The following is a 26,277-nucleotide window of genomic DNA, read 5'->3' as shown; positions in this document are numbered from 1 at the left end:
CTTGAAATAAATAAACCAAAGACCAAAATCATGCTCCTTGGCAAAAGAAGAAATAAAGGTGACTCTTTTACTTGGTTCCTGGAAGGCGAACAGATTGAAATAGTAAATGAATTTAAATATTTGGGCATTATTGTGGACAATTCATCCAAGGAGCTTGCAATGCAAAAACATCTGCTTCAGAAAACAAAGAACTTAACATCGCAAGCAAAAGCGATTGACAGAAAATATGGCCGTTTTTCACTTATCCCAATTGTGGACTTCTACAGGGTAAAGGTTGTTCCTACACTAGTTTACGGAGCTGAAGCGATGCTTGAGATACCACAAAACATCTGGAACAAGATGGAAAGTCAATATTGGAGAGAAGTCTTGAAATTACCAAAATCAACGCCAATAGCCCTGATTAGACGCGAAATGAGCCAGCTCTCACTTGCCTCTATAGTGGAAAGGAACAGCATGATGCTGTTTAGAAAATTACTGTTGGAAAATCGTCCAATGCTTGTGGGAGCAATAAACAAAGAAGCTGAAGAAGGCGGTGTGGCCAGTCTGACCAAATGGTACAGAATCCAGGAAGCAAAACTCGATCATATCCAATGCTCAAAAAAAGATCTAATGGATAATCCGACAAAAATCCAAAAAAAACTAAACGAGATGGATTGGATATGTACTTTGGAAAAGGCAGCCTCATACAAATTAACTTCACATCTGCCACATACTGCTCACAAACTACACAAACTTCAACCATATGTGAAAAAGTATCCCAATAGAAAGCTGAGGAATACTTTTTTAAGAGCCCGGCTCAATTTACTACCCACAAATGAAATCTTAGAGATAAGAGGCCTGGCCACTACAAACACGTGTAGATTCTGTAAAGATCTGAGCACAGTGGAAACAATTGAACACTTGTTGTTAAGATGCCCAGGAGTCGACTCAATAAGAGGACCTTACCTGAAAGAAATCTTAGCCACGGCCTATACCTATGAGGTAGAGACCTGGTGGCCGAGATTGATTGGAGGTGGTAGAACCACCTGGGTAACTGCCACGGCAAAAATCCTGGACATAATTCTGTCAACGGTCGAAAAAGGCATATAAGTGAAATGGAAAGAAAGAAAGAAAGAAAGAAAGAAAGAAAGAAAGAAAGAAAGAAAGAAAGAAAGAAAGAAAGAAAGAAAGAAAGAAAGAAAGAAAGAAAGAAAGAAAGAAAAAAAGAAAAAAAAAAAGAAAGAAAGAAAATAGAAAGTTCACTTTTAAAAACCCTTTGGGTTATATAAAGTATTAAAAAAAAAATTAAAAAAAAATAGCAGGAGAGGAGACCTCTCCTGTAAGTCTGTGTTTTTACATTGTGGAGAGGAGGGGAGGGCAATCCGGTCTTCCCTGTGGTGGTGCAGACTCCTGTGGAGGCTTTCGAGCAGGTAAGTGTTTCGTTTATGTAATGTGTGTGTGCATGTGCGCAAGTTGGTGTGTTTGTTTTTATGTATGCGTGCATGCAAGGAGTTGTTTGAATTTGGTGTGATTGTATGGGTGAAAGTGTTGTATGTTAGTGTGTGTGTGCCAGTCCCATCCCTATATTTAGCGGCCCCTGTGGGGGAGGCGATTGTGAGACGAATCAAGAAGAGGTAGCAAAAGAGCAGGAACCATGCATGACTCAGAGAGAAATAGTTGAAAAGGAGGTGTACGGGGGGAAGAGAGAAAGCGGAAGTGAGAAGAAGAGATAGAGAAACAAGGAGCTGAGGATATTGTGGCAACCAAGTAAACCCACATTTACTGGGTGTGTAATTCAGGGAGTTAGAGGAACAAGAAAATGACAGGACCGCAACGATCGAGGAACAGAGGACAGAACTGCTCATGGGAGAGGAAAAGACGGTAGTGGAGTGACCCCAAGACACAAGCTCAAAACGAGATGGCAAGGAAGAGAGACAGTTGGGATTGGAAAGCCAGAACCCTATACCCTGAGCCAGAAAGGCAATCAGGGCCTTAAAAAGAATCCCATAGACAGTCTAGGGTGACACCCTGATTTCCTATAGCTCCCAGATGAGAGGAAGACCCGCTATAGCATGACCCTCACTACAGAATGACCAGCAGTCTCCAGTCCATGTTGGAGACTCCAGAGGGGGATGACCACTCACCATCTACAAACCATACACTATACACTGAGACTTTCACAGAAAGAATGAGACTGACGAGGTAGGACCCCCAGAAGCCACAATGTGAGACAAGCATTGACTTGACTTCTTCGTTTTGCTTAAACCAACCTCCACAAACCCCCCACATTTGTTTTGTAGTTTTAAGCCAACAGGAGGGACTGAACTCGGTCTAAACAAGAACTGAAAAAACTTTTATTTGGGACGACTTTGAATATTCAAGCGAGACATTGTCCTCGGGGGTTAATCCTGTGATGCTATTGTAGTAATTGTGTATGCACATTCCTGACATAAGAGAATCTTTTTGGGTTACCCTTCTAAAACCCATTGTAAAGTGTTGTTGCGAACCACATTTTCTGGCTGGCCTGGGTTTGATCTCACTGTACTTTCCGGTTTAAAACAAAAAAATATATATGTTATTTGATATTTGATGTAGCTCCAAGAAACAGCAAAGCACTTTCCAAATAACATGATATCATGTAGACAACAAACTTGTGTTTTACATACTTAATAATAATCAGTGGGAAAGGAAAGATGTGGCATGAGGGGCAAGGCCCACAATCAATGCCCAGGGCCTAGCTTGCCCTTCTGGGGCACAGCTCTGTGTTCAGAGCTGTTCTGGCAGAGGATGATCTTATCACGCTGGCTTTTTTGGGGTTTGTAGAAGTGCTGAAATTAGTAGAACTCGTTGTGTCAAATAGCACATTTCCCTGATCAGGTGTGAAATAATGAACCAGTCCTGCCTATTAGGCTGATATCATATTGCATTCTGGTTCCTGTAGTTCTGTTTTTATAAACTGTACAATAAGTCGAAAGGACATGTGCTAACAATGCCTGGACACTACAGTGTAGGTTTTGAGAGCTTTGTTTCAGCTTATAGTTATGAAATGAGTGTAAATGTAGAGGTTGGATGGAAAAGTGGGCAGTGCTTTGTTTGAATCACTAGCTTTACCATGTTCAAACTCAGCTGTTATTTTTTCATGTAGAACACAGTTGTGAGGCAGAAGACCTTTTGTGACAAAGTTCCCTGCCTCATTCTCAGGGCTTCTAGTGGAGTTGCCAGGGGAGGCGGAGATTGACCCACCCCAGTGGATGAGGTTGCCAAGGGCGGTATGGAAAGGATCCCCTGATCACCCCCACTTAGTTATTTCGCAGGGACAGCCACATACCCAACCAAAATATTACTGGCCCTTAAACATATCCCTCTTCATTCTCTCTCTCTCTAACCTGCTAACCTCTCTCTCCTCTCTATCTCTCTCACCCTCCTTTTCCACACAGCATGCGACTGCCCACCAGGAGCACCTCAGAGTCTCACAGGTACCCGGTACCCTTGCCAGTCCTCCAGCACTTGCCTCAGGGCCTGCACTTGCCTCATTGCTACTGCACTCAATCAATTACCCATTGAGAATGGCATCTCTCAGCACTTACCAGTTTCTGACCAACTGGGTGCATCTTAGTTCCCCTCCTCCCCCCTGCACTTCCCTTCCCCCCTTCCTCTCTCTTGTAGCGGCTGTGCACTTGCATGATCTGAACATACCATGCCTTGAAGATCTTTCCCTCCCTGTCTCCCCTCCTGCATGGGGGCGCCTCTATGCTCTTGGGAAATATGCAGAATCGTTGTCAGTTCTATTTGTTGTTATCTACACTGTTACTTGTATTTATACACTTACTATGCATGGGCAGACTGGTTATTGTTGAGAAACTCAAGGACTCTGAATGACTGTTGTTTTTCTCCCCTGTTCCCTCTCTCCTTGAGCACCTTGAAACACTTGTCTTGTGTATAGGCGCTTTACAAATAAACATTACCATACCATACCATACCATACGCACCATTGTATGGGAAGGATCTGTGCCTCCCTGATACAGTGTACCAGTGTCCAGAGTAGCCATGCCCATGTCAGAAAAACACACATTTTATGACATAATTTTAACTGGTGACACCCCGCAACCACACACTAGGCTTAAGGAAGAAGATGTGGCTCAGCATAAGGAGGTGAACACCCGCGTACATGCACAGAATTGCATACTGTCCCGCTTCAAGATGACGGACCAACTTTTAAAGCCACAGTCTGCATGTCTATGGAAGAAAATATTTCGTATCACAATTACATGGAGACAATCCAAATCCCTGCACTATTAGGCCATACAAATGCAAACCATTGGTCCAAGCCCAAACCAGGAGCAGGGCACATAAGGGTATTTTAGCCCCAGCTCATTAGAGAGGAGAGTAGATGTTCAGAGAAAGAGGTTATGGCAGGAGTTTGCAGCGAGTTGGGTATTCAGGAACGAGTTAATGTATGGAGCGTGGAGTTGGACAGGAGAATGAAAGTAGCTGGAGAGTATAAGGGAGAAACACATCAGGAGGTGGTAGAGAAACATCTGCCGGTGGTTGGAGAAATATCAGGAGGTGATTAAGGAACAGATCAGGAAAAAGATCCAGGGGTAGTTGCAGAAGGACAACAGGAGGAGGTTGGAAAGAAACATCAGCAGGAGGTTTGAGATGTATAGGAGGTGGTAGTAGAATGGAAAACGCAGGGGGCTGTTGGAGGAAGAGATCAGGAGGTGGTTGGTGAAAGATATCAGAAGATGGTGGGAGGAAGACACTCAGAGGTGCTGGTAACCAAGCCGAAGAGGCAAAGGTTGTAAATAGCAGGAAGGGATTTGAGGATACGCTAAAACCAACGAAGGGGGTAGTGATGAGGCCTGATCTGAAGGGAACAAACGCATGGTGGGTGGAGGAACGGGCATGCGGTTTGGTGTTGAGGAAGGCCAATTCCAGAAAGGGGTAGAAAGCTGCTGTGGAGCACTGACATCAGGTCCCCGCCCGAACAGAGGAGAGGAAGCAAATAAGGCTCTCTCAAGTTCCTCTGTGAAAGCTAGGACAAGCAAAACCAGTTGGCTCCGTGAACAGGTCATCGAGAAATCTCGCCACTTTTCCTCAACTTGTGACTAAGACACAGTGATTTTCTACAGCAGCTGTCAGAAGACTCGAAGTGGTTGAATCCCACCAGCAACCAGGAGCAAGCCAGAGGACTTTTAAAAACCCAGAGAGACTGTGAATGAGAGTGAGGTGCCGCGAAATGATTAGAACCTTAAAGGGAGAGTGGAAAACCTTTTCTGAAACTAGAACTTTCGGACTAAGAAAACGTTGCTCCAGAGCAAGGGAGAACAATTCCTGTGTTTTACTCCAAATAGAGTAGAGAAGGAAAAACAATGTTTGGTGGAGACTGTTATTTATTCTGGAAACAACTGATTAAAATAATTTTGGGAAAAACCAAACAGGGCCAGTTTGAGATGAACTCAAGGGGAGGGGAAATGATTTTGGACTTTGTCCTGTTTACTGAGTAATTTGTTTTCTTTGTACAATTACATGTTAATTCATACATCAGGCTACTTTCGTCATGGGGACCTCCTTGTACTCTGGCAATGTATATACGGTACAAATCCACCATTTAGTCAACATCTGGCTGCACCACTTGTTATATTGTGCGTCATGCTTAATTCCTCCTGCTGCCAAATGTTGTAATGCTTGCTAATGGAGCTGCAAAGTGTGCGCATGCACGCACAGGGAAACCAGCGTCACAGGAACGTTCACGAGAGGGGCCGCATAAAATAATATTTCTATCGACAGTGCCTTTTCTATAACGCCTCGTGGGCTAGGGGGTGTTATTAGCTGTGTTTCCAGCAGCTACGGACCCGGAACCCTCCACCATAGCTCTGGTACTGCGTCGGCTGTTTTTCGTGTTGCTCCACGCACTGCCATAAACTCCTATTTTACCGGGCCTACCTGCCATCATGCTGAGCTCTTAATTATGTCCTGGGCTAGGATGACATTACAGAGTCGTACCCCGGGCAGTGACTCCACAACTATCCGATTAGCGCTAATGAGCTCAGTTGACGAGTTGGGTCAGAAGAGAAGTTAACCGTCTCCGGCTGATATTAAAAAAAGTTTAAAAAAAGATTTATAATTGCAATAATTTCGCATATGCCAAGTCACTGGTTTGATACTATTCGGGCAAACTCATACATTTGTACATCAAAGAGAATCCTAAAAGCATATTTTAATATTCACATATTTAATCGCGCACAATTATTTTGTTTTAATTCATGAACATAGAGAAATGGATTGAACTGCCCCATGGTTCTGCCGGCAGGAGCGCAATCAATAAAGAAAAGTGTGCCAGTAACAACATGCGGCGGCAATTAAAACATTCTGTAAAAGACCTTCTGTATTTATTGGCAAATGTAAATAAGACTTTACAGCAAAGAGTTATAATTGCAGTCGAAAGGAAAAGCGGTTGAGTTGGCAAAAAGCAGAGGAACATCAGGTCCCGGAGGCGAAGGAAGGGGAACATAAGGGTTTTATATGTGATTTTGTTGAAATCCGAGGAAGTTAGAATATTGATGTTAGGTTGGAGTGAGTCCTAGGAGAGGGAGGATGAGGTAGAAAAGAAAGTAATGCAAAAAGCAAACAAAAAACACGATTGCTTGATATCCTTCAATCTACACATGTAACAATCTTTGCACCGCCATTTTCCTGTTACAGCATTAGGGTACGTCACCCCTTCTTAAATCTGCAAGACATACGTTTCAAAGCAATGTCTGTGGACACTTTATGCAAACAGAACTAGGGGTCAGTGTGTGCTAATTGTTAGGTTGATCATGCTACTCGTCTACAAATACGCCAAGCGCCTACAAATAGCTAAACATGCTGGTATTCAATACAGACTATGTGTGGGCCTTGCGTGCACAAAGACTCAAGGCAGTGAACGTACAAAATGTCTCCAGGGCTGCTATTTTGTGTCTGGTAAGATCCCTGATTTGGTTTGTCGAGATGGCGGAGAAGATCAGTGGGATGTACGAGTTGGATGGGAAAAATGATTGCTCGGTGTGAAACTGACTTTGTCAAAAGGGGGGAACGAGACCAAGTCCCAATTCTGCCTTTGTTATCAGCAGAGAGGGCCCAAGTACCGGTTTTTCCCGTTATGCCCTGAATTCTTGCATGCAGAACCATGACTCCTCCTGCCTTACCTCGTAAATCAGATGTTCACCAGACTTTCTCTTCTTGCTACTAACCAAGTAGCCACCACAACACCCATGACCAGAAAGAAGCTGGAATTCTGCCGAGCGACATGCATACCAACCAGTGGTAAGGCGGAGCCCTCCAGAGAGCCAGCAAGGGGGAGAGTCCCAAAGAGAAGACACGGACATGCGTGGACAGGACAGAGGCAGTACAGTCCCGGTTAGATGTACCGCATAACTCCACTAAACTACCAGGGACAAAACAGAGGCTAGTTAACAGCATTGGGGACATGCTTTACCCCAGGAAACGAAAAGTTACCAGAGACTAACATTTTTAAAGCGCTCACACAGCCCGGTGGTATTAAGGCACTGTTACAGAATTTTGTTTTTGTCTTAGTTGCATATTTATAATGCGCTTAAATACCCAGAGGTTTCTAAGCGCGGACCCGGGGATCGAACCTGTGTTGCTTCGTGTCCTCTTGCTTCCAAGGCCAGCACGTTGCCACTGAGCTATTGCATGGTAAAGGCCTGCAGAGCCAGTGGGTGAGGCTTATGCCTCTTTAGAAAGATTTCCCCTGCACACATTCACACACACATCCCAATTATATTGGTTAGGGTAAAACAACCAAAAATAATGGGGAGGAAGGATAGCTCAGGGGCTACGCGTTTGTCTTGGAATCAAGACAACACAGTGCGACACAGGTTCGAATCCTGATTCTGTGCTTAGAAACCACTTGTTGGTATTAAGCATGTTATAAAAGAACAATTATAATGTTAATCCCTGAAGAGGAGGCTACTTAAGGGCAGAAGGGATACAGGACGTTTTGGGTGTAACAGGTGAGGTCAGCAGTGGGGGTGGAGGATGGAGGATGACCTAGAGACCAGAAGGTAGAAGGTGGAAGGTGGAAGGAGGGAGCGGCTGACCATGCAAGAGCTTTTTTAAAAAAAAGTGTGCAGTGAGGATACAGTAAGGAGTGACTGAGAAGATGGTAATTGGGTGAAGGTGGCTGTTTGGGTAGTGGTGTTGGGAGGGGAGCCGTAGTGGTTGGTGGAGAGTCATAGTGGTTGGACGGCAGTAGTGATTGGTGGGGAGTAGTAGTAAGAGGAGTAGCAGTGGAGGGGAATGGTGGCAGTGTTGGGGTAGTGCTAGGGGTAAGAAGCAGGGGAGGAGAGAGATGACATCAAAGGGTAGAGGCAGGAGATAGGAGGACTGAAACATCTGAGGGAAAGAAGACTGGTGGGATGGACAGAAGGAGAAGAAGCAGGTAGAGTGGAAGGGGAAAAGTGAGAATGAGTATAAGCAGAATACACAAGTCTTGCATGGCGGCTGCAAGCACTGTACCCACTTCCAACAGAAAACAAAGCCAGCGTTATAAATGCCATATCGTATCATGACGAGAGTAGGGAAAGATAAGAGGACCCTGAGGGAGTTAGTGAGCCTGCACTTAGGGGTACCATTGTTAGCACAAGAACTTAGACAATTGGGGTTACCATTCAAAAGTACCAACCTAGTGTAGAGATGCATGGGGTAGGTCAGGAATCCCAGGGAAGACGAAAGAGAGAGGGACAGTCCTAGCCTAGATCCCACAACTATATCAAAAACATCCCTGAATTCTCCTCAATACGCAGAGTGGGTATTTGGGCTCTCTGTGACATCTGGTTTGTGAGATGGGTCAGCAGCCTGATTCATTAGGTCAATAGATCTGTTCAATGGTTTCGATGGTCAGGGAAATGATTTGATGTATCCTGAGATGGCTCAGTAGGTCACAAGCTCTTTATGAAGGGGATAGTATTCAGTATCTACAAATGGGGTTAATCATTTAATATGAAGGGGGTATTATTTAGTACTTACTGGAAGGACTGAAAATCCCAGTAACTTATTGTGAGGTGGTTCACCTATAAAGGAGATGTGATTCAGTAGTTACCGATATGAGCCAGCAGGGTCAGTGACTCAGTATAAAAGGGTTATGGTATATATGTCCAGTTGGCACTTATCTACTGCTAAAAAGTAGATCATTATTAAAGTGGTACACAAAGCGGAAGAGGGAGGGGAAAAGACTTAAGAGGACAGAGGAGTCAAAAGACTTTGAACAGAAGTACCTTGAATAGAGGAGGTTCTCCCCGGATTTATTTTCTGATGGCATGGGAAAGAGTTGCAGAATGTGCAGCTCATGTTGGCAAGCATCTGATCACAGATAGAGTTGAAGGTTGTAGATGGGTGAAGGGGCATTTCCTTGATGATCATAGATTAACAGCAAGGTGTTAGAGAACACTTATGTTCTTCATGTGGGTGGGGTGTTTGAGAGTAATGCTTAATAGATTAGCAATTTTTAGAGTGTGGCAAGAGTATTGTTTTGCATCTGGAGATCTTCGTCTTTGGAGGCTGTAATACGCGATTTTGCAACAACAGTCAGATTTGATAGGGATAATGCCCTTGGCAAGGATTACTCTTACACGGTACTCAAGAAAGAGATGAATTTGTCGAAGTAAGCAATACATGTAGGCAATAATGGTTTATTTTGCATGTGCGCTTCTGTGTTGAGGATGTGATCAGAGATGTCTATAGGAGAAATCCCAGAGTAGTGCTAAGAATTGCCGCTCTAGACAAGAGAAATCTGCAGCAATGCTTTTGTCAATCCTGATTTGGCTCAATCCGGTTGTTTACTCAGTAAGAGAAGTGGAAACAGGGGTGTGTGGCTATTGAAAAGGGTTGTAACTTCAAAGAAGGGGAGAGGATTTATACGCTCTTGAAATTAATTCTTAGGAAATGAGACTGTTCAATGTTCATTTGTTTTATTTTCACAGAAGTCCCCACAGACCACATTGTTCCTTGGTGCTACATACTGGCATTGGGGCAATGTTGTTCCACTATCATGGTTAAGCTGTATACATGTTCACATTCAGTGCCTTACTGTGCAAGGCTGTAATGGTGAAAACAAAGGACAAAAGGGACTGTGACACGATAGGTCATTGGGATGCACAAAAAGGCTATCAGAAGGGCAGGTTTCAATAACACTGGAGAGCTTTGCAATTATAGGCACAAAAGCAAAGGTACGGTAGAATACTCTATCTGTCATAAAGCATAAACATAAACTTGAAACACTTGTCTATAGGCGCGTTATAAATTCTGTATCATATCATATCATATATCATATCAGAGGATCTTACAACAGTTCCAGGCACAGGGTCTATCCACTCTTGCTTGACTCTCCATCTGATAACCTGTGCCTTAGTATTTTCATTGCAGGTTTGCAGGGTTCCCAAACTCTTTGTCGGTTTAGTACGGTGTTAGGCTTTTCATGGCCGGTATGCTCTGGGCTTGGACACTTTTGCTTGTCTCCAGATGGTTTAGGTACTGGGTGAGTCTTCCCAGGACTGACTTGCTCTCCCGACCTCTTTGAGTAGGACCTGGGGTCATATCTGCTCTGGTGTCCTAGTCCCGGGGACACCCACCTTTTGCTCATACCTAGGGTAAGCTCCCCGACTGCTGGTGAGGTTGCACTGTCTCGTACCTTCTCTTACCTCCTCTAGTTTCTGTGCTGGATCAACCTGGTCTGCTGGAACCTCCCTGTTCTCTCCCACTTTCTGGAATGGGCCCCTGTTCTCCGCCCGGGTTTGGCAGCTGTATCTCCCCCTCTAGCTCTTCTCTCTCCACCACTGATGTTAAGGGCTTATAACCTCCCTGCCCCAGCAGGACTGAATCTCCTGGTGGTATTTCACCTCCAACCTCCTCACACTTTCTCTCTATCTACCCCTCTCTCTCTCTCTCTCTCTCTCGCTCTCTCTCTCTCTCTCTCTCTCCCTCTCTCTCTCTCTCTCTCCCTCTCTCTCTCTCTTCTCTCTCTCCAGATGGTATCAAGTCTCCTCCAACTGCTTTACAAACATTCTCTTTCTGTTGGTCTGCATCCTTCACTCTCCAAGCAAATCTTCTTCTCCCAATGACAGCCCCCTTTTCCCACAGCCTCCAATTCTCTCCAACCTCGAGCTCTCTCTTCCTCTCATAGTACTCCTCTCGTTCTCTCCACCAAACTCCTCTCTCATACTCCCTGCACTGCCAGACTAAACCGCTGTTTATTTATAGTAGTACTGTCCCATCCCTTTGGTGGTGCTGCTTAAAGATATAGAATTCTCCTCAGGTTTCGAAAAGGGCTGCCTCTTGGATTGTAGTGAGACCATGGACAAGTGCAGGGTCTCCTCTGTGAATCCCTGCTCCCGTGGCCTTTTTAATCTTGGTCCATTTGCTCTCTCTACATGTAAATGTGGAGTTAAAAACTCCTCTGGCAGGTAGAGGATGCTTTCTGTTACCTTTGCAAAGTCTCTAGTGTGTCGTATGTGTAGCTTTTTGATCCCCATGAGGCAGGACTTTGTTTGCTTTCTTATTCACGCGGTCCAGGGTAGGTATTCAATTCTTCAGTGTTTGGATGAATCGCTGTAACCACAGGACTTTCATGGACTGCGCAGGTGCACAATACAATGTGGAATGTGTTTGCTCTTCATCACCCTTAAAGGGAGCTGCTCCAGTTTCTATGCCGCAGGCTTGGATGGCCCGCATAGTGTTCCAGCCTTATGGAGGGCAGTCATCTTTAAGGAGTCTGGGAATCCCTTCCTCCTTCTGGTGGTCCCTGGCATAAGAAGGGATGCTGGGGGAATAAGGACCCATGGGGACACGTTTATCTGCAGGAGTATGAGCATTCCTGTGGCTGTTACCTGCCTATCTGCAGGAACCCAGTGAGGGAGGTCTGGGGATCCCTGTGTGCCTACTTCAGGCCCTGCATACAAAAGCTTGGGCTGACACTCAGCACCCTTATTCACCCCACTGTGCGCCCCCAAGGTCAGACAGAGGACTTTGTAACCGGATTTATGGTGGAAACCAATCTTCTTGGCAAAAGACAGTGACTACCACATTGAACAAATGGTGCATTGGGCAACAATCACAGCACGCACACTGCCACAACATTAAAGGGTAAGTGCCAAATACATTGTAATTGGCAATGACAGACCAACCCCACCTGATGATCAGCCACATCGACAAATGCAAAATAAACATTAGTGAGCACAAAATCTCAAGGAAATTTGGTACATGGATAAAGGAATCACCATGAAAGGCGAAATATGCCAGGTGAATGACTTGAAGACAGACACCACAGAAAATATAGGTAAGAATACCACCAAAATCCAACATGTCAAACATGCGTCTGTAAGATGAAGAGAATAATATAAATAGAATGGAAACTCACAAGAGCAATAGTGAGGAAATGGAAAGTTGTACAGCAAGATAACGGCATCATACATTATTTCTATATATATTCTTAAGAGATTGCTAACATAGAAAGAAGATCCTTTAACCATAAGAAATTCCAAATGCAGATGGGGGAGAGGAGATGGAACCACTACAAACAATAGCAGTATCAAGGGACAAAAGAACCAGAAGAAGTCGTGGGATCCCAGACTTGATGTAGTTGCTAATCGAGGCATCATTTCTGGATGCAATTTATTCCCTGAAATGCTCCCGTTCCATATGCTCTTGCTATTTTGCACTATAGCCCTGTACTTACCGAAGTATAGACTTCATGGTGATTCATGTACTTAACTCAATCTGCATAAAAAGGTTGGTATCTTTTCACATTTTCTTATGAATTGCAGAAGATGCTCAAAATACATGTAAAAAAAAATAATTGATGATAACGGGCGTCCGGGCTAGTAACGTTCACAGTGAAGTTCTTGTGAGTGAGATAGACTGTGACTGTAACTTTCATGGTTCTGTATGTCGGTTTATAGCACCCATATGTTTTGGTCCCAAACCATTTGTTTTACAAAACATGTCACCGAAAAAGCCACTCTATATAGATGAATTTCTTCTCTGTATTTATACTGATAACAGAGAAGGGATATCAGATGGTTAAACAAGACTGAATCTCCCCAGCAAGGCCCGAGAGCCTTTCTGATCTTCGCATATATATATATATTCCCGCACCTGTTACTTGATGTTGCCTCTTCATTATGACCATGGTGAACATTTGGTTGTCCCTGTTTGAAAACGATATGGGTCTACTTCTCAAATATTTCAAAATAATCCCAAAGGTCTTGGGGCTATGATACTCTGGAGCCTTCTATACATTTCTGTAACGATTAGGGCAGGCTTTCTTCCCATTTGCCAATTTCTCCTATTTCTGTCTGCCGCATTATTTTTCCTGTATGTCATTTGTACCTCTGGATGAAAATGTTCACTAAGAGGCTAGACCATATTGGTTGACTCTGCCTCCACCCTGCAAGCTTTCAGAGGAACCACCCCGTTAGAAATAACTCATTGTTTCTATGTGAGGAAGCCTGCCTCTGTATAGTGCCTCAGTGATATCAGACTATGCCTTCATAGCTTAGGATATTGGGAGAAGTGAGTAGTGTGCTTGCGGATATTAGATGTATTTTTACTCACCCCTTATCATCTTCAGATGGCTCCTGTGGAGTTAAAAAAGAAATGGTCTCATAAGTGAACTATTTTTAATTGTCAGGTTACAGCATAAGGAATATTCCATGTATAGTTCAATTAAACTGTGGCAATAGTACAGTGGGAGCTCTGTTATCCGGCTCTCAGTTAACAGGAACGCTTGATTAACCGACACCTGTCATTGCCAGTAATGGTGCAGTTATGGAATAACAAAGATTGTTGGTGGATACAGGGTTAGATTAGAGAGGAATACAAAGGAGAAGGGAGGGAGAGAGAAAGTAGAGGAGGTAAAGAAGGTGAAGCTGGTATACCTAAAGAGAGAGAAGAGGGGGAGAAGAAACACTGACAGAGAGGAAGAAAAGGAGGAGGAATATACAGAGAGAGAGAGAGAGAGAGAGAGAGGAACAATGGGAAGTGGCAGATAAACATTTACAGAGAAAGGAAATAGAGGAGGAGAAGAGGAAACAACTGTAGCAAGGGGAAGGGGAAAGCGGGGAAGAGGAGAAGAAGCCTGTAGTGAGACAGAAACGAGAGGAGGCGGAAGAGAAAAACCAGCACCATGTGAAAGGAAAGGAGGAGAAACTTCAAAGAGGAGCAGCTGAAGAGGAGGAGGTCGGACAGCAATACAGAGAAAAGGAATTGGCAGAGCTGGCAGAGGGAAAGAAAGAGAAGAGGATGAAGAAATAAGACGAAGGAGAACAAGAGAGGGGAAAAAGTGGTAAAGCGCATTTAGAAGGTGATTTATTTATTTATTTATTATTAATGTGATATAGTTTATTAATAGACATTACACATGACAAATGCATTCTACAAGGTACAACAATTTCAGAACAGTTTGCATAATACAACAGTTTCAGAACAATTTACAGAAACAAAAACAATTAGAAAGAAAAAAACAACAATTTGCCGAATATCACAGTTTCAAAACAATTTACAAAAATCCATAGAAGCATGTTATTTAAAATAAATAAAAAGATAAAGTGAAACCTAAACCACCACAGTTACATTTGTTTTTTACAGCGCATATCTTAACAGTGGGCAGTAGTACACCCAGATCAGGTCCCACTAAAAACAAATACTAGTTTCATTCACTTAAATTATGGCAAACAGAGTAAATAAATGATCTTGTTTTCCAATAGCAAATGGCTAGTAGCCGTTATTCATTGCTTTCATGGATAGAAGAATGAGGAATCTGTTTTACTGGGCCTGTGTTAGCCAACACAGGAAGATGGTTCAACCTAAGCAGCAAAATAAAACGTCTTACTCTCACTGACGGACATAGATTGAGATAAAATTGCAGTCTTGTATATCTATATAGCATGAATGTGAAAAAATGATATTTCTTGAGCTTTTACAAGTGAGCATAATTCTCAAGCCAGTCACCTAAATCTGCTTTTTTTTGTAATTCCCTTTTGGATCTACGAGTAAATTCCCCGTCACGAGTACACCAACCAATTTCTTTCAGGTATATCTCTACTTTCGCTCTCAGTGGTAATTTCCCGGTATGTCTATTGATCTCTTTTCCCATAGTGTTCATTAATTGGTTACCAGAGTTACTCAACATTAGGAGATATAATTATGCCCTTTTCTTGAGAACCTGCGATTTTAAAGAAGTTAAACCTAGTTCAAGCCTAATGACGGCCATTGGTATGCAGGTTGGCAGGCCAAGGATTTTTTCCCAATATTTGCCTTCCACAATCTGCAACCAATCAAGGTTCATTGTTTGTAAGGTTTCAACACCATAGATCATCATCGGCGATAAAACATTTTGGTAAAGCAAACGCGCAGCTCAGATAGTAAAGCCACCATGGGAGATGGTAAAACGGTATAACATTGCAGAAATTTGGGCTGCCCTGATCATCCTCATCTGCTTACATAGTAGATAATCCCCTTTGATTTCAAATTCAATACCCAAGTATATATAATTTGGGGTACATAGAATCTCCAGCTCCTGAATCTTAAAACAGGTTTGTGCTACCTTTTTTGCAGTGAACAACATCACTTGGGTTTTCTGCAGATGTATTATTAGACCATTGATTCTAGCGTAAAGCCATAAAGCTTCTGCTGATCTATGCAGACCGCTCAAAGTATGATCTAATATCACTAGGTCGTCTGCATAGGCGAGAACTAACCAATTTTTATCGCCAATTTTGGGCGGGCAGTTGTGGGCCTTTTTAATAGCAGCTTGTAGATCGCAAGTAAATAGATTGTATAGGGTCGGGCCGTAACACAGCCCTGCTTAAGCCCTCTATTTTGTTCAATTTGCGCGGTCATATTCCCCTGATGGTCCAATTTCATGGAAACTGTATTGTTTTGGTGCAGAAGCCTAAGATAATATAACAGAATTTGGGGGCAACCAGGAGATTCTAATTTGGTCCATAGAATGTCTCTACAGACCAAAACAAAGGCCGCCCTAAAGACAACATACAGCACATACAGGGGAGGATTATCCTTATGTCTGGCTAGCGAACAAAGGGTATCTAGTATGACCAAGTTGTGTGTCGTAGAGTAGCCCTTCCTAAAACCATTTTGGAAACAATTAAGTATATTTTCCTTTGTCGCGCCATTCATGTAGTTTGTCAAGGATTAGGCCTGCAAAGAGTTTCCCAGTACAATCCAACATTGATAATAATCTGTAATTACTCGGGTCGCTCTTATCACCCTTCTTATGTACTAGTATAAGTGTAGCTGTTTGCCAGGAGCAGGGTATCCTGCCTTCCAACATAATTTTGTCAAAGAGAATCTTTAATAGCTTGGCCCAGAATGTAGGGTTACTTTTCAGAGTAATATTGGCCAAACCATTAGGACCAGGTGCCCTTGAAGATTTTAAGTTATTTATCTTATCAATTAGTGTCGAGACTGTTAGTATAAACGGGGGCCTAGATGGAAACATGTTTTCAGATTCTATTATTTCCATGTTATTAGGCAAATTACGCTCTCTCAAGAAACTTTCCCATATGTGGGCACCAGTAGGATTAAGGATTAAATTAGTCCTACTACCTCTTACTTCTCCCAAGAGTGCCCAGATATTGCGAGAGTTCTTGGTACATAGTAGCCATAAAGTGTCTTGGCATTTTTGTAATTTCTTAAGATACTTTCTTTGTCTTAACCAAGATTGGTACTTGCCCTTGAGTTTTTTACAGAGAGGAAGGATTTCATTGATACAGATGTTTTTCTTGTCTTCCTAATTTCTGCTCTGAGGTGCCTTTTAGCATCTCTAACATCATGGTCAAATGGATTGTTCATGGGCGGCCCGAACACCGCTCCACCCTTACCAACACTGGCATGCTCATGGGCAAGTGTAGAGATCCAGTGTTCAATACGGTCGATGGACATATCCTGAAAGCTGCTGGTATCCCTATATTGGTCTTGTGATAGAATAGCTATCACTTTGGCTATGTTTTTCTCTGACCAGGGGATCCTAGTTCCTGCATTATTTACCCTTAGTTCCCCCATAGGTTTAACCAGATGATTTAACACCACAATATTCAGAGTTAACACAAGTGAGGAATGATCGCTCCATATGTTTTTAGCAACCTTCATATCCTTCATCTGACTCGCAACATCAGGGGACACAAACATGTAATCCAAAATGCTCTTTGAGCCACCACTTTCCCACGTTGGTTGACCAGGAAAATCATTAAGTGTTCTGCCATTAATCATCTCCATATCCCATAGTTCAAAAAAACTCAGCGAGTACTGTCCTTTGGGGTCAACTCTCTTAAGGGACATTACACTTTTGGGTTTTAAATTTGGATTACTCAAGGTCCCCACATCTCCAAACATATAACAATTGAAATCCCCAACAATCATTACAGATTTATTTCCCTGATTATATGTCCAATTGATTAAAATATCATGCAGGGACTCTTGTATAGTAGTACTATGAGCGTCCCCAGGAGATCATACAAGCTAATCAATAGCATTTTCTCATCCGTCTTCGCAGTATAGATACCCAGTTCAACTGCAATCACAAAGTCATCTGTTTTGGTTTCAATGCAACGTGATTTGGCATTATGCTGAATCTCCGTCATCAGTCCCCCTTAAGGTCTACCCTTTTCACCTTTTTTGGCAAGGGATTGGAACACTGTGTATCCATTCAACACAATTGGGTCAGTCAGCCATACCCCTTGTAAGCAGAAACATGTAAAATTACTCATATATGGCAATGATCCCTCCTGAGAGATCAAGTGACTGAATCCCCTAGTGTTCCATGAGAGGAAAGAAATCCCTCAATCTTATTTCAATACTGCCGGTAAAGATTCTGCCAGCCATTTTAAGATGTTTTGTACATCTGCTAATTGAACCTCATTGCTTGCAGGTAGGTGGGTTGAACTGGTCTTAATCCTAGGCTCCGACGGCGCTTTTCTTGGGCAATTCGGATCTTCCTTTCCTGGATCCACATCAATTTCCACATCAACATCAAGCAGGTTGTCCTTATGAGTACATAGCAGATTACCAGTGGCCAGAAATTTACAATGAATTGCCGAAACATTCGTATTAAGAGTATTTAATGGTTCAATGTATTCAAAATCATCAGATGTTAATACTCTTAATTGGGGGATAGAGTGAAGCCTAATCAAGAATTCTGTCCGTGTTAACCAATCATGATCGTTATTTTGGTAAATATTCTTGATTACACATATGCGATTGTTGCTCATATCTGGCTTCTGCCCCTCGTTCATATGCCTTGACTTCTGCATGGTCTCGAGGAAGGGAGTCAGCCAGGGACGTCATTTCACCAAAATGCCTGGGGTAGCGGAAGTGACATCACACGACCCTTGACCCCTGATGACATCACAGGAAGTGATGTCATTTGACCCCGCCCCGAAGTGATATCGCAGAAAGCGATAGAACACCACCTTTCACCCGTTAACAAAACAGGAAGTGGCATCACATAGCATTGTACACTATGAAAAATATGGTTATGATATCACTATAATGTAATGTACATTTCATACAAGAATGGATCGCCATATGTATCGTTAAGATCAGTGTGTATAGCCCATATTACCAAATTACCGTGAATGCAAGCAGACGTCCATGATCAAATGATAATGATGTGTTATGATATAGAACTTACGCTTAAGCGCTTTATATAGACAAAATATACACCCAATATCACCCAACCTGTGTTGGTAGTCATTTATTGACCTCAGAAGGATGAAAGGCTGATTTGAGGCGTTTAAGAACAGACTAAATCAGTGACTCACCCCCTGAAGTGTGCCTGAAATAAACCTTTAATGAGTCTAGCAATTATGGTGTTGCATTCCAGAAAGACACATTATTTGGTATTCCTATTCTTTCTTATTTAGGGTCAGTGCTGAAAGTGTTAGACCTGTGGCACTCCTGTTCTTATTTTTCTTTTTTTTAAGGGGCCTGAACAAGAAAGCCAGCCACTACAGAAGTAAAGAGCCACATGGTGCTGGCCACAGCCCAGGAGCTTGCATTACTAAAAAAAAAAAAAAAAAGTTATTTTTTTCTTTTTTTTTTAGAGGTCGCAAGGGAGCTCTGGCGACCCCTAAATGACGTCCCTGGAGTCAGCCTAGAATTGTTCGGAGTAGATGAGATGTTATCTACTGATTGGTCATTTGGCATACTCGAGAGTTCAGGTGGAATTTCTTCTGCCTCGGATAGGACTTTATCTTTCTCCGGAATGAGCCAACTCGTAAGGCTCCCTTCCCTTTCATAATTTCTCTTTTTAGCCCATGCTGCTTTTTTCCTTGCTTTTTTCGTGTTTTTGACCCCAAGGTCACACTCAGCAGGTGATCCAGGTGCCTCACATGATATTTCCTTTTTTATGGCCTTTTTAGCTAGGCGCCGCTGTTTCCGTCAGAAGAAGATCTCAGAGTTATTGGTCACATTCTGATCTGCTTCCAGCGGTGGGGTGACATTCTGATCTACTTCCAACGGTGGGGTCTTTAATCATCCGAATGGCTTCAGACAGATTGTTCTCAGTGCCCTCGATCACTACTTTCTCTCCTGTATTTGCTACGGCCAAGTTAATTGTATTTTCCAAGATATGGCCACACAGTTTTAGTAGCATTTTCAATGCAAACTGCAGTGAAGCCATCGTAGATTGCATCTCAGCCAAGGTATTTGTATCTAATAAAGAGCCCATATTAGATTCCGCTTCGGTGGTTACTGAATGTCTCGCCAAGTCCGGAGACATAGATAACGTCTCAGGAATTGCCGCGGGTGGTGTGTTTTCAATGGCACATCATTTTCCCTGTCTATTGTCGAACTATTTAAGACAGGGATCAACGGTCTTTGAACAGATAGACAAAGCTCCAATAACGAATTATTATCAATCATTAGTACTGAAGAATTGTCTTGAACAATACTTACACTCTGATTGGACCCTATATATCCTTTTCAGGAATATCCGGCATGGGTTCAGAAGAGGTGAAAAAATGAGGGAAAAAATGTGTGATAATGCCTTTGCTCATATGTATTTGCTGTTTATGTTTATTATTAGTATCACCTTTTCTCATTTTATCAGTAGGTGCCTTAGACTGCTTATTACGCAAATTGTATTTGTTCTGTGCAGGTTTTCGTCGGGGGGGACATTCTGCTCCTGTACTAGGTGCAGGAATTCTACTAAAACAGACTTGTTGTTCCGCCCCCGATGGTATTAGCAGTTAACAGTATAACAATAGCTGCTACAAGTAGGCTGAGACACAAGATAGATTCCCAGTCAGCGTTCCTCGCCTATTGTTGCACTGTAAGCAAGAGATTGTCTCTTGGTTTCCACAGGGCTCACCATCCACTGGAAAATTATCAGACCACACCAGCACCACACATTACAGCGAAAAATCCACCGGTCGGGATCAAAGGAAGAAACTTCCCGCAGTCTCCCGACCGGTGCCGCCTTCTGCCAAGAGCACTGCCTCTTGTCCCCCCAAGAAGTACCAGTACTGGCTGCTGGATGCTGTAACTGCCGTGAAAACACAGATGAAATAACATGGGTTCTCAAAGCAGGACTGAGATACCGCCCTCTTTAGTCCTCTTCCGCGAGACTCTACCAATAAGAGGGTCATTTTTTACAGTTTTTCCAGCATTTACCGCTCGAGTTTCACAGCGCAGGAAAGCTCAGACAGGCTGACTGAACACGCCCTGAACTCGCCCTCACAGGTCGCAGTGAAACGTCGCCTGGGCTCTGCAAACACTGCAAATGCCTCCACACAAGCTGATGGGTGACAGATTATCACAGATGTCGCAACCGCTGTCTCCACCGTTCACGGCTCACAATTCGCAACTCGGTGCTCTGCGTTCTCCCGAGCGTTAGCGTTCCAAGGAAAACACCTGCGAGCGTACCAATGTGCCAACAAGCTCGTCAACGTCAAGCCGCACCTCAGACAGCAACAAGCACTCACATGCCGCTTCCGAGGTGATTTAAGAAGTGGGTTGAGTAGGTATTCTAGAGCTAGTGGAGCAGGTGGCCGTCTAGTGGCCTGGTGCCAGTGGTACCCAACGATTAGGGGTCCAGCTCTTTATACTGCTGAACGTAAGGTGGACCCAAGATAGCTGCCTGCACAGAGTTACAGAGGTGAACTTTACTTCAAGAAATACCATGTTCAGGAGTGGAACATTAAGGGATGCTGGGATCCACCAGCTACAGCCATATCTGGTCTGAACCCCATCAGAAGGCCTAGACGTACTGTGGTGGTGGCACCTGGGATGCACTTTCAGAAGCTCCAACACAATACCTTGACACATTGGGCATTGGCCAGGAGAGACCCAGCCCATGATTGATGTGTAACTCCCAAACTGCATTGATAGCAGGGCCTCTGTGCTCAAATTGCTTTGTGTGACTCCCAAACTGCATTGATAGCAGGGCCTCTGTGCCCAAATTGCATTGTGTGACTCCCAAACTGCATTGATAGCAGGGCCTCTTTGACCGAATTGCATTGTGTGACTCCCAAACTGCATTGAAAGCAGGGCCTCTGTGCCCAAATTGCATTATGTGACTCCCAAACTGCATTGATAGCAGGGCCTCTGTGCCCAAATTACATTGTGTGACTCCCAAACTGCATTAATAGCAAGGCCCTCTGTGCACAAATTGCACTGTGAAACTCCCAAACTGCATTGATAGCAGGGCCTCTGTGCCCATATTGCATTGTGTGATCCCAAACTGCATTGATAGCAGGGCCTCTGTGCCCAAATTGCACTGTGTGATCTCCAAACTGCATTGATAGGCCTCTCTCGCACTATACAGGTGTCTGAAATTTAGCAGGGCCTTTGTGACTGAATTGCATTGTGTGACTCCCAAATTGCATTAATAGCAGGGCCTCTGTGCCCAAATTGCATTGTGTGATCCCCAAACTGCATTGATAGCAGGGCCTCTGTGCCCAAATTGCACTGTGTGATCTCCAAAATGCATTGATAGGCCTCTCTCCCACTGTACAGGTGTCTCAAATTTAGAAGGGCCTCTGTGACCGAATTGCATTGTGTGATCCCAAACTGCATTGATAGCAGGGCCTCTGTGCCCAAATTGCACTGTGTGATCTCCAAACTGCATTGATAGGCCTCTCTCCCACTATACAGGTGTCTCAAAATTAGCAGGGCCTCTGTGACCGAATTGCATTGTGTGATCCCAAACTGCATTGTTAGCAGGGCCTCTGTGCCCAAATTGCATTGTGTGTTTCCCAAACTGCATTTATAGCAGGGCCTCGGTGCCCAAAATGCATTGTGCAATTCCCAAACTGCATTGATAGCAGGGCCTCTGTGCCCAAATTGCACTGTGTGATCCCCAAACTGCATTGATAGGCCTCTCTCCCACTATACAGGTGTCTCAAACTTAGCAGGGCCTCTGTGACCGAATTGCATTGTGTGATCCCAAACTGCATTGATAGCAGGGCCTCTGTGCCCAAATTGCACTGTGTGATCTCCAAACTGCATTGATAGGCCTCTCTCCCACTATACAAGTGTCTCAAAATTAGCAGGGTCTCTGTGACCCAATTGCATTGTGTGATCCCAAACTGCATTGATAGCAGGGCCTCTGTGCCCAAATTGCACTGTGTGATTCCCAAACTGCATTTATAGCAGGGCCTCTGTGCCCAAATTGCATTGTGTGATCCCCAAACTGCATTGATAGCAGGGCCTCTGTGCCCAAACTGCACTGTGTGATCTCCAAGCTGCATTGATAGGCCTCTCTCCCACTATACAGGTGTCTCAAACTTAGCAGGGCCTCTGTGACTGAATTGCATTGTGTGATCCCAAACTGCCTTGATAGCAGGGCCTCTGTGCCCAAATTGCATTGTGTGATACCCAAACTGCACTTATAGCAGGGCCTCTGTGCCCAAATTGCATTGTTTGATCGCCAAACTGCACTGATAGGCCACTCTCACTCTGTACAGGTGTCCCAAACTTAACAGGGCCTCTGTGCCCAAATTGCATTGTGTGATTCCCAAGATGCATTGATAGCAGGGCCTCTGTGCCCAAATTGCACTGTGTGATCCACAAACTGCATTGATAGGCCTCTCTCCCACTGTACAGGTGTCTCAAATTTGATAAGCCTCACTCCTACTATACAGGTATCCCAAATCTAGCTCACTCGCACATTTGACAAACTCTCAAGTGGGACAGAAGCCACCAGCGAATTACGGTGGTGGGTCACTCTGACTAGGGCCTCTCGCATCACAAGGCAAAAGTCCAAGCCACGCCCGTCCAAGCCACCCTCTAACCAGCAGATACCCTTCCCAACCCACACTGCCTGCTCACCACAGTGAACCACGCTCAGGGAGACGGACAGTAAAGAGAGCCACCGATAACACCCAACTTAATAACCCTTACCACCCCCCTTCCCCTCCTAGGACAGCGACTGAACGAGTCGCCAACTCCAGCCGGAATACCACCCACAGACGAAGCCCAAACTAGTAGCGGACACCCCCTCACCCGCCACTACAACACAAGACCACAAGACAACCAGACCAAAGCAGGACCAACTAGACATCACCAAACAAAGACTAAACAACTCTCAATCCTACAATACCGCGCAAACGACCCATTCCAAGGAAAAGACGAAGAGATGAAAGAACAAACACTCCAGAACAGCAACTTAGAACAACAACCATAGACTGGACCCCCACAGACAGGAACACAAAACGAAGGAACTCTGAGAGAAGAGAAAAATCCCTCTAATTAACTCCATACCTCGCAGACAACTGGCCACCACGGCAATCCAAACCAACATTAGAAGCAGCAACATCAAACAACCTAACACAAGCAAGTAGAAGAAGGATGACCAACACAAACAACAAGCAGACGACCAACGCAATAACCCCCTACATCACTAAAGCAAGAGGAACTTCCAATCAACAACCACAACTCCCGGAAGACGAACCCGATGAAAACACAAAAAACCCAAGACGAAACCTAGAAGAACTCTTCGAAGACGCTGACACCCCGAATCCCACAGCCCAACAAGTGACCGACCAGAAAGGAAACCTCAACACCGAGCAGAAGACAACCTCGACAAAGCCCAAACCAAACAACACCTCAAACTTCACTGCAATCTAATAAACGCAAGATCCATGTCAAAACACTCAAGAGAGATCTTTGACCTACTTAAAGACAACGCATTGACATCCTGTTCATCACAGAAACATGGCTGGACGCCAACTACAAAATCACACTCCAAAGCTGCCTTCCTACCGACTTCAAATGCCTAGAAATAAACAGAAAAAACAAAAAAGGAGGAGGCATCGCTATAGCATTCGAAGAACACCTGAAAATAAATACTGACGAACCACTCAACATCCGCAACTGTGAAACCATGGTAATACACCTAACAGCGAACCCAAAAACCAACATCAAATTCATCTTGATATACAGACCACCAACATATGATGCAACATTCGTCGATAACTTCATAGAAGCCATCACCAACTTAGCCATTAACCACGAACACCTAATCATCCTGGGGGACTTCAACATCTGGTTTGAAGACAGCCACGCCAATTCCCAAAACTCACTAATTGAACAACTCAGCACCATGAAACTATGACAACTAGTCAAAGGAGCAATGCACTCGGCAGCACACACCCTAGACGCAATTTTCGCCAAAGAAAAACTCATCACCATGGCACTTCCGATACAAATACTATTGAGCGACCATCTCATCATCCCATTCGTGATCACTCTGCCTACCCAAGCCTACATCCAACATCCGAAACTCACAACCACCACCAAAAGAAACTGGAAACACGTCAAAAAAAGCAACCTATTCGAACAACTGGAATTAATGAAACCCTCAACTACAGAACTGGAGCTAGCTGACCTAGACGGGAAAGCAGAGATTCTACACAAATGGATTGCAGATACAATAGACAAGATCGCCCCAGAAAAACCATTCACCCCATCAAAAAAAAGAGCAATGGCAAAATGGTTCACCCCACTATTGAACGACATGAAAAAGGAAATTAAAAAGATGGAATTGGAATGGAGGAAAGAATACAACCTAGGGAAAAAAACACTGTACCAGAAACAAATCCGTGCATACAAGAAGGAAATTCATAAGGCAAAGAGAAGACATTACAACGACAGAATCAACAATGCCACCAACACACAAAAAGAAATGTTTAGCATCATTAAAGAAATGAGAAACCCACCAGGCTGCGATAACACCCCAACCCCCTCAGAAAAGCTATGCAACGACCTGGCAGATCACTTCAAAAAAATAAATCGCCAGCAGAACTCTTCAGAAACCTTCTAAATCTATCACTATCAACAGGGACTGTACCGAAGATCTTCAAATCAGCATACATCAAGCCACTGTTGAAAAACACAAGTGGTGACGTAGATGACCTTTCCAACTACAGACCGATCTCTAACATCACCTACCCAGCAAAACTTCTAAAACCTAAGTATATATATAGCGAGAGGAACGGAAACAGCACTACTATCCATCTGGGACAACCTCAAAACTAACGCAGACTCAAACACTACCTCAGCCCTGATTCTGCTTGACCTCTCTGCAGCCTTTGACACAGTTAGCCACGACACCCTGACCAAAAGACTAGAAGACATAGGCATAACAGACACAGCACTACGCTGGACCAAATCATTCCTAGCAGACAGAACAGAAACCGTATGGATAAAACCTTTCAAATCCACCCCACGAGTTAACGACTGTGGAGTACCACAAGGATCCTCACTATCTCCACTATATTTCAACATCTATCAGACTCCGGTCATCAGAATCTTAAAAAAATACAACATTACATGTTACAACTATGCAGACGACACTCAGATCATCTACAAAATCAAAGACACCGATGCCGACCATTCAACCCTAATTGACTGTCTAAAAGAAGTCTGGATGGATACCAACAACCTGAAAATCAACCCAGGAAAGACAGAAATCATGATCGTATCCAAAGACCAAGAGAACGAAACCACCATTGCATGGCCTACGGAAATGGGAAACGCACCAACACCATCGAAGGTAGTAAAAACTCTAGGAGTCCTAATAACAACCTAACACTGATGCCACAAATAAATGCAACAGTGAAGAAATGCTTTTTCCTCCTCCACACTCAAAAGGAATTCTACCTTTCCTCTCCTCCACGCACAAAACACTCACTATCGTCGCCCTAATCATGCCAAAAATCGGCTATGCAAACAGCCTCTACCTCGGAATACCAGAATACCTCCTGAAGAAACTGCAAC

At 43.8% G+C, this 26,277-nt stretch overlaps 1 protein-coding gene across 1 annotated transcript in view; it reads right to left on the bottom strand.

Moving 5' to 3' along the window:
* LOC138504133 (tetratricopeptide repeat protein 24-like) overlaps positions 1 to 26,277 on the bottom strand; it is a 529,591-nt gene that overhangs the window by 194,451 nt on the left and 308,863 nt on the right. Inside the window, exon 6 of the mRNA XM_069624352.1 lies at positions 13,594 to 13,616. Within this exon, the coding sequence (XP_069480453.1) occupies positions 13,594 to 13,616 (23 nt within the window). The remainder of the gene's footprint in view (positions 1 to 13,593; positions 13,617 to 26,277) is intronic.

The sequence above is a fragment of the Ambystoma mexicanum genome, chromosome 11, assembly GCF_040938575.1.
Source record: "Ambystoma mexicanum isolate Mex_15411 chromosome 11, UKY_AmexF1_1, whole genome shotgun sequence".
NCBI lineage: Eukaryota > Metazoa > Chordata > Amphibia > Caudata > Ambystomatidae > Ambystoma > Ambystoma mexicanum.
This window is presented reverse-complemented; position numbering and strand designations above follow the sequence as displayed.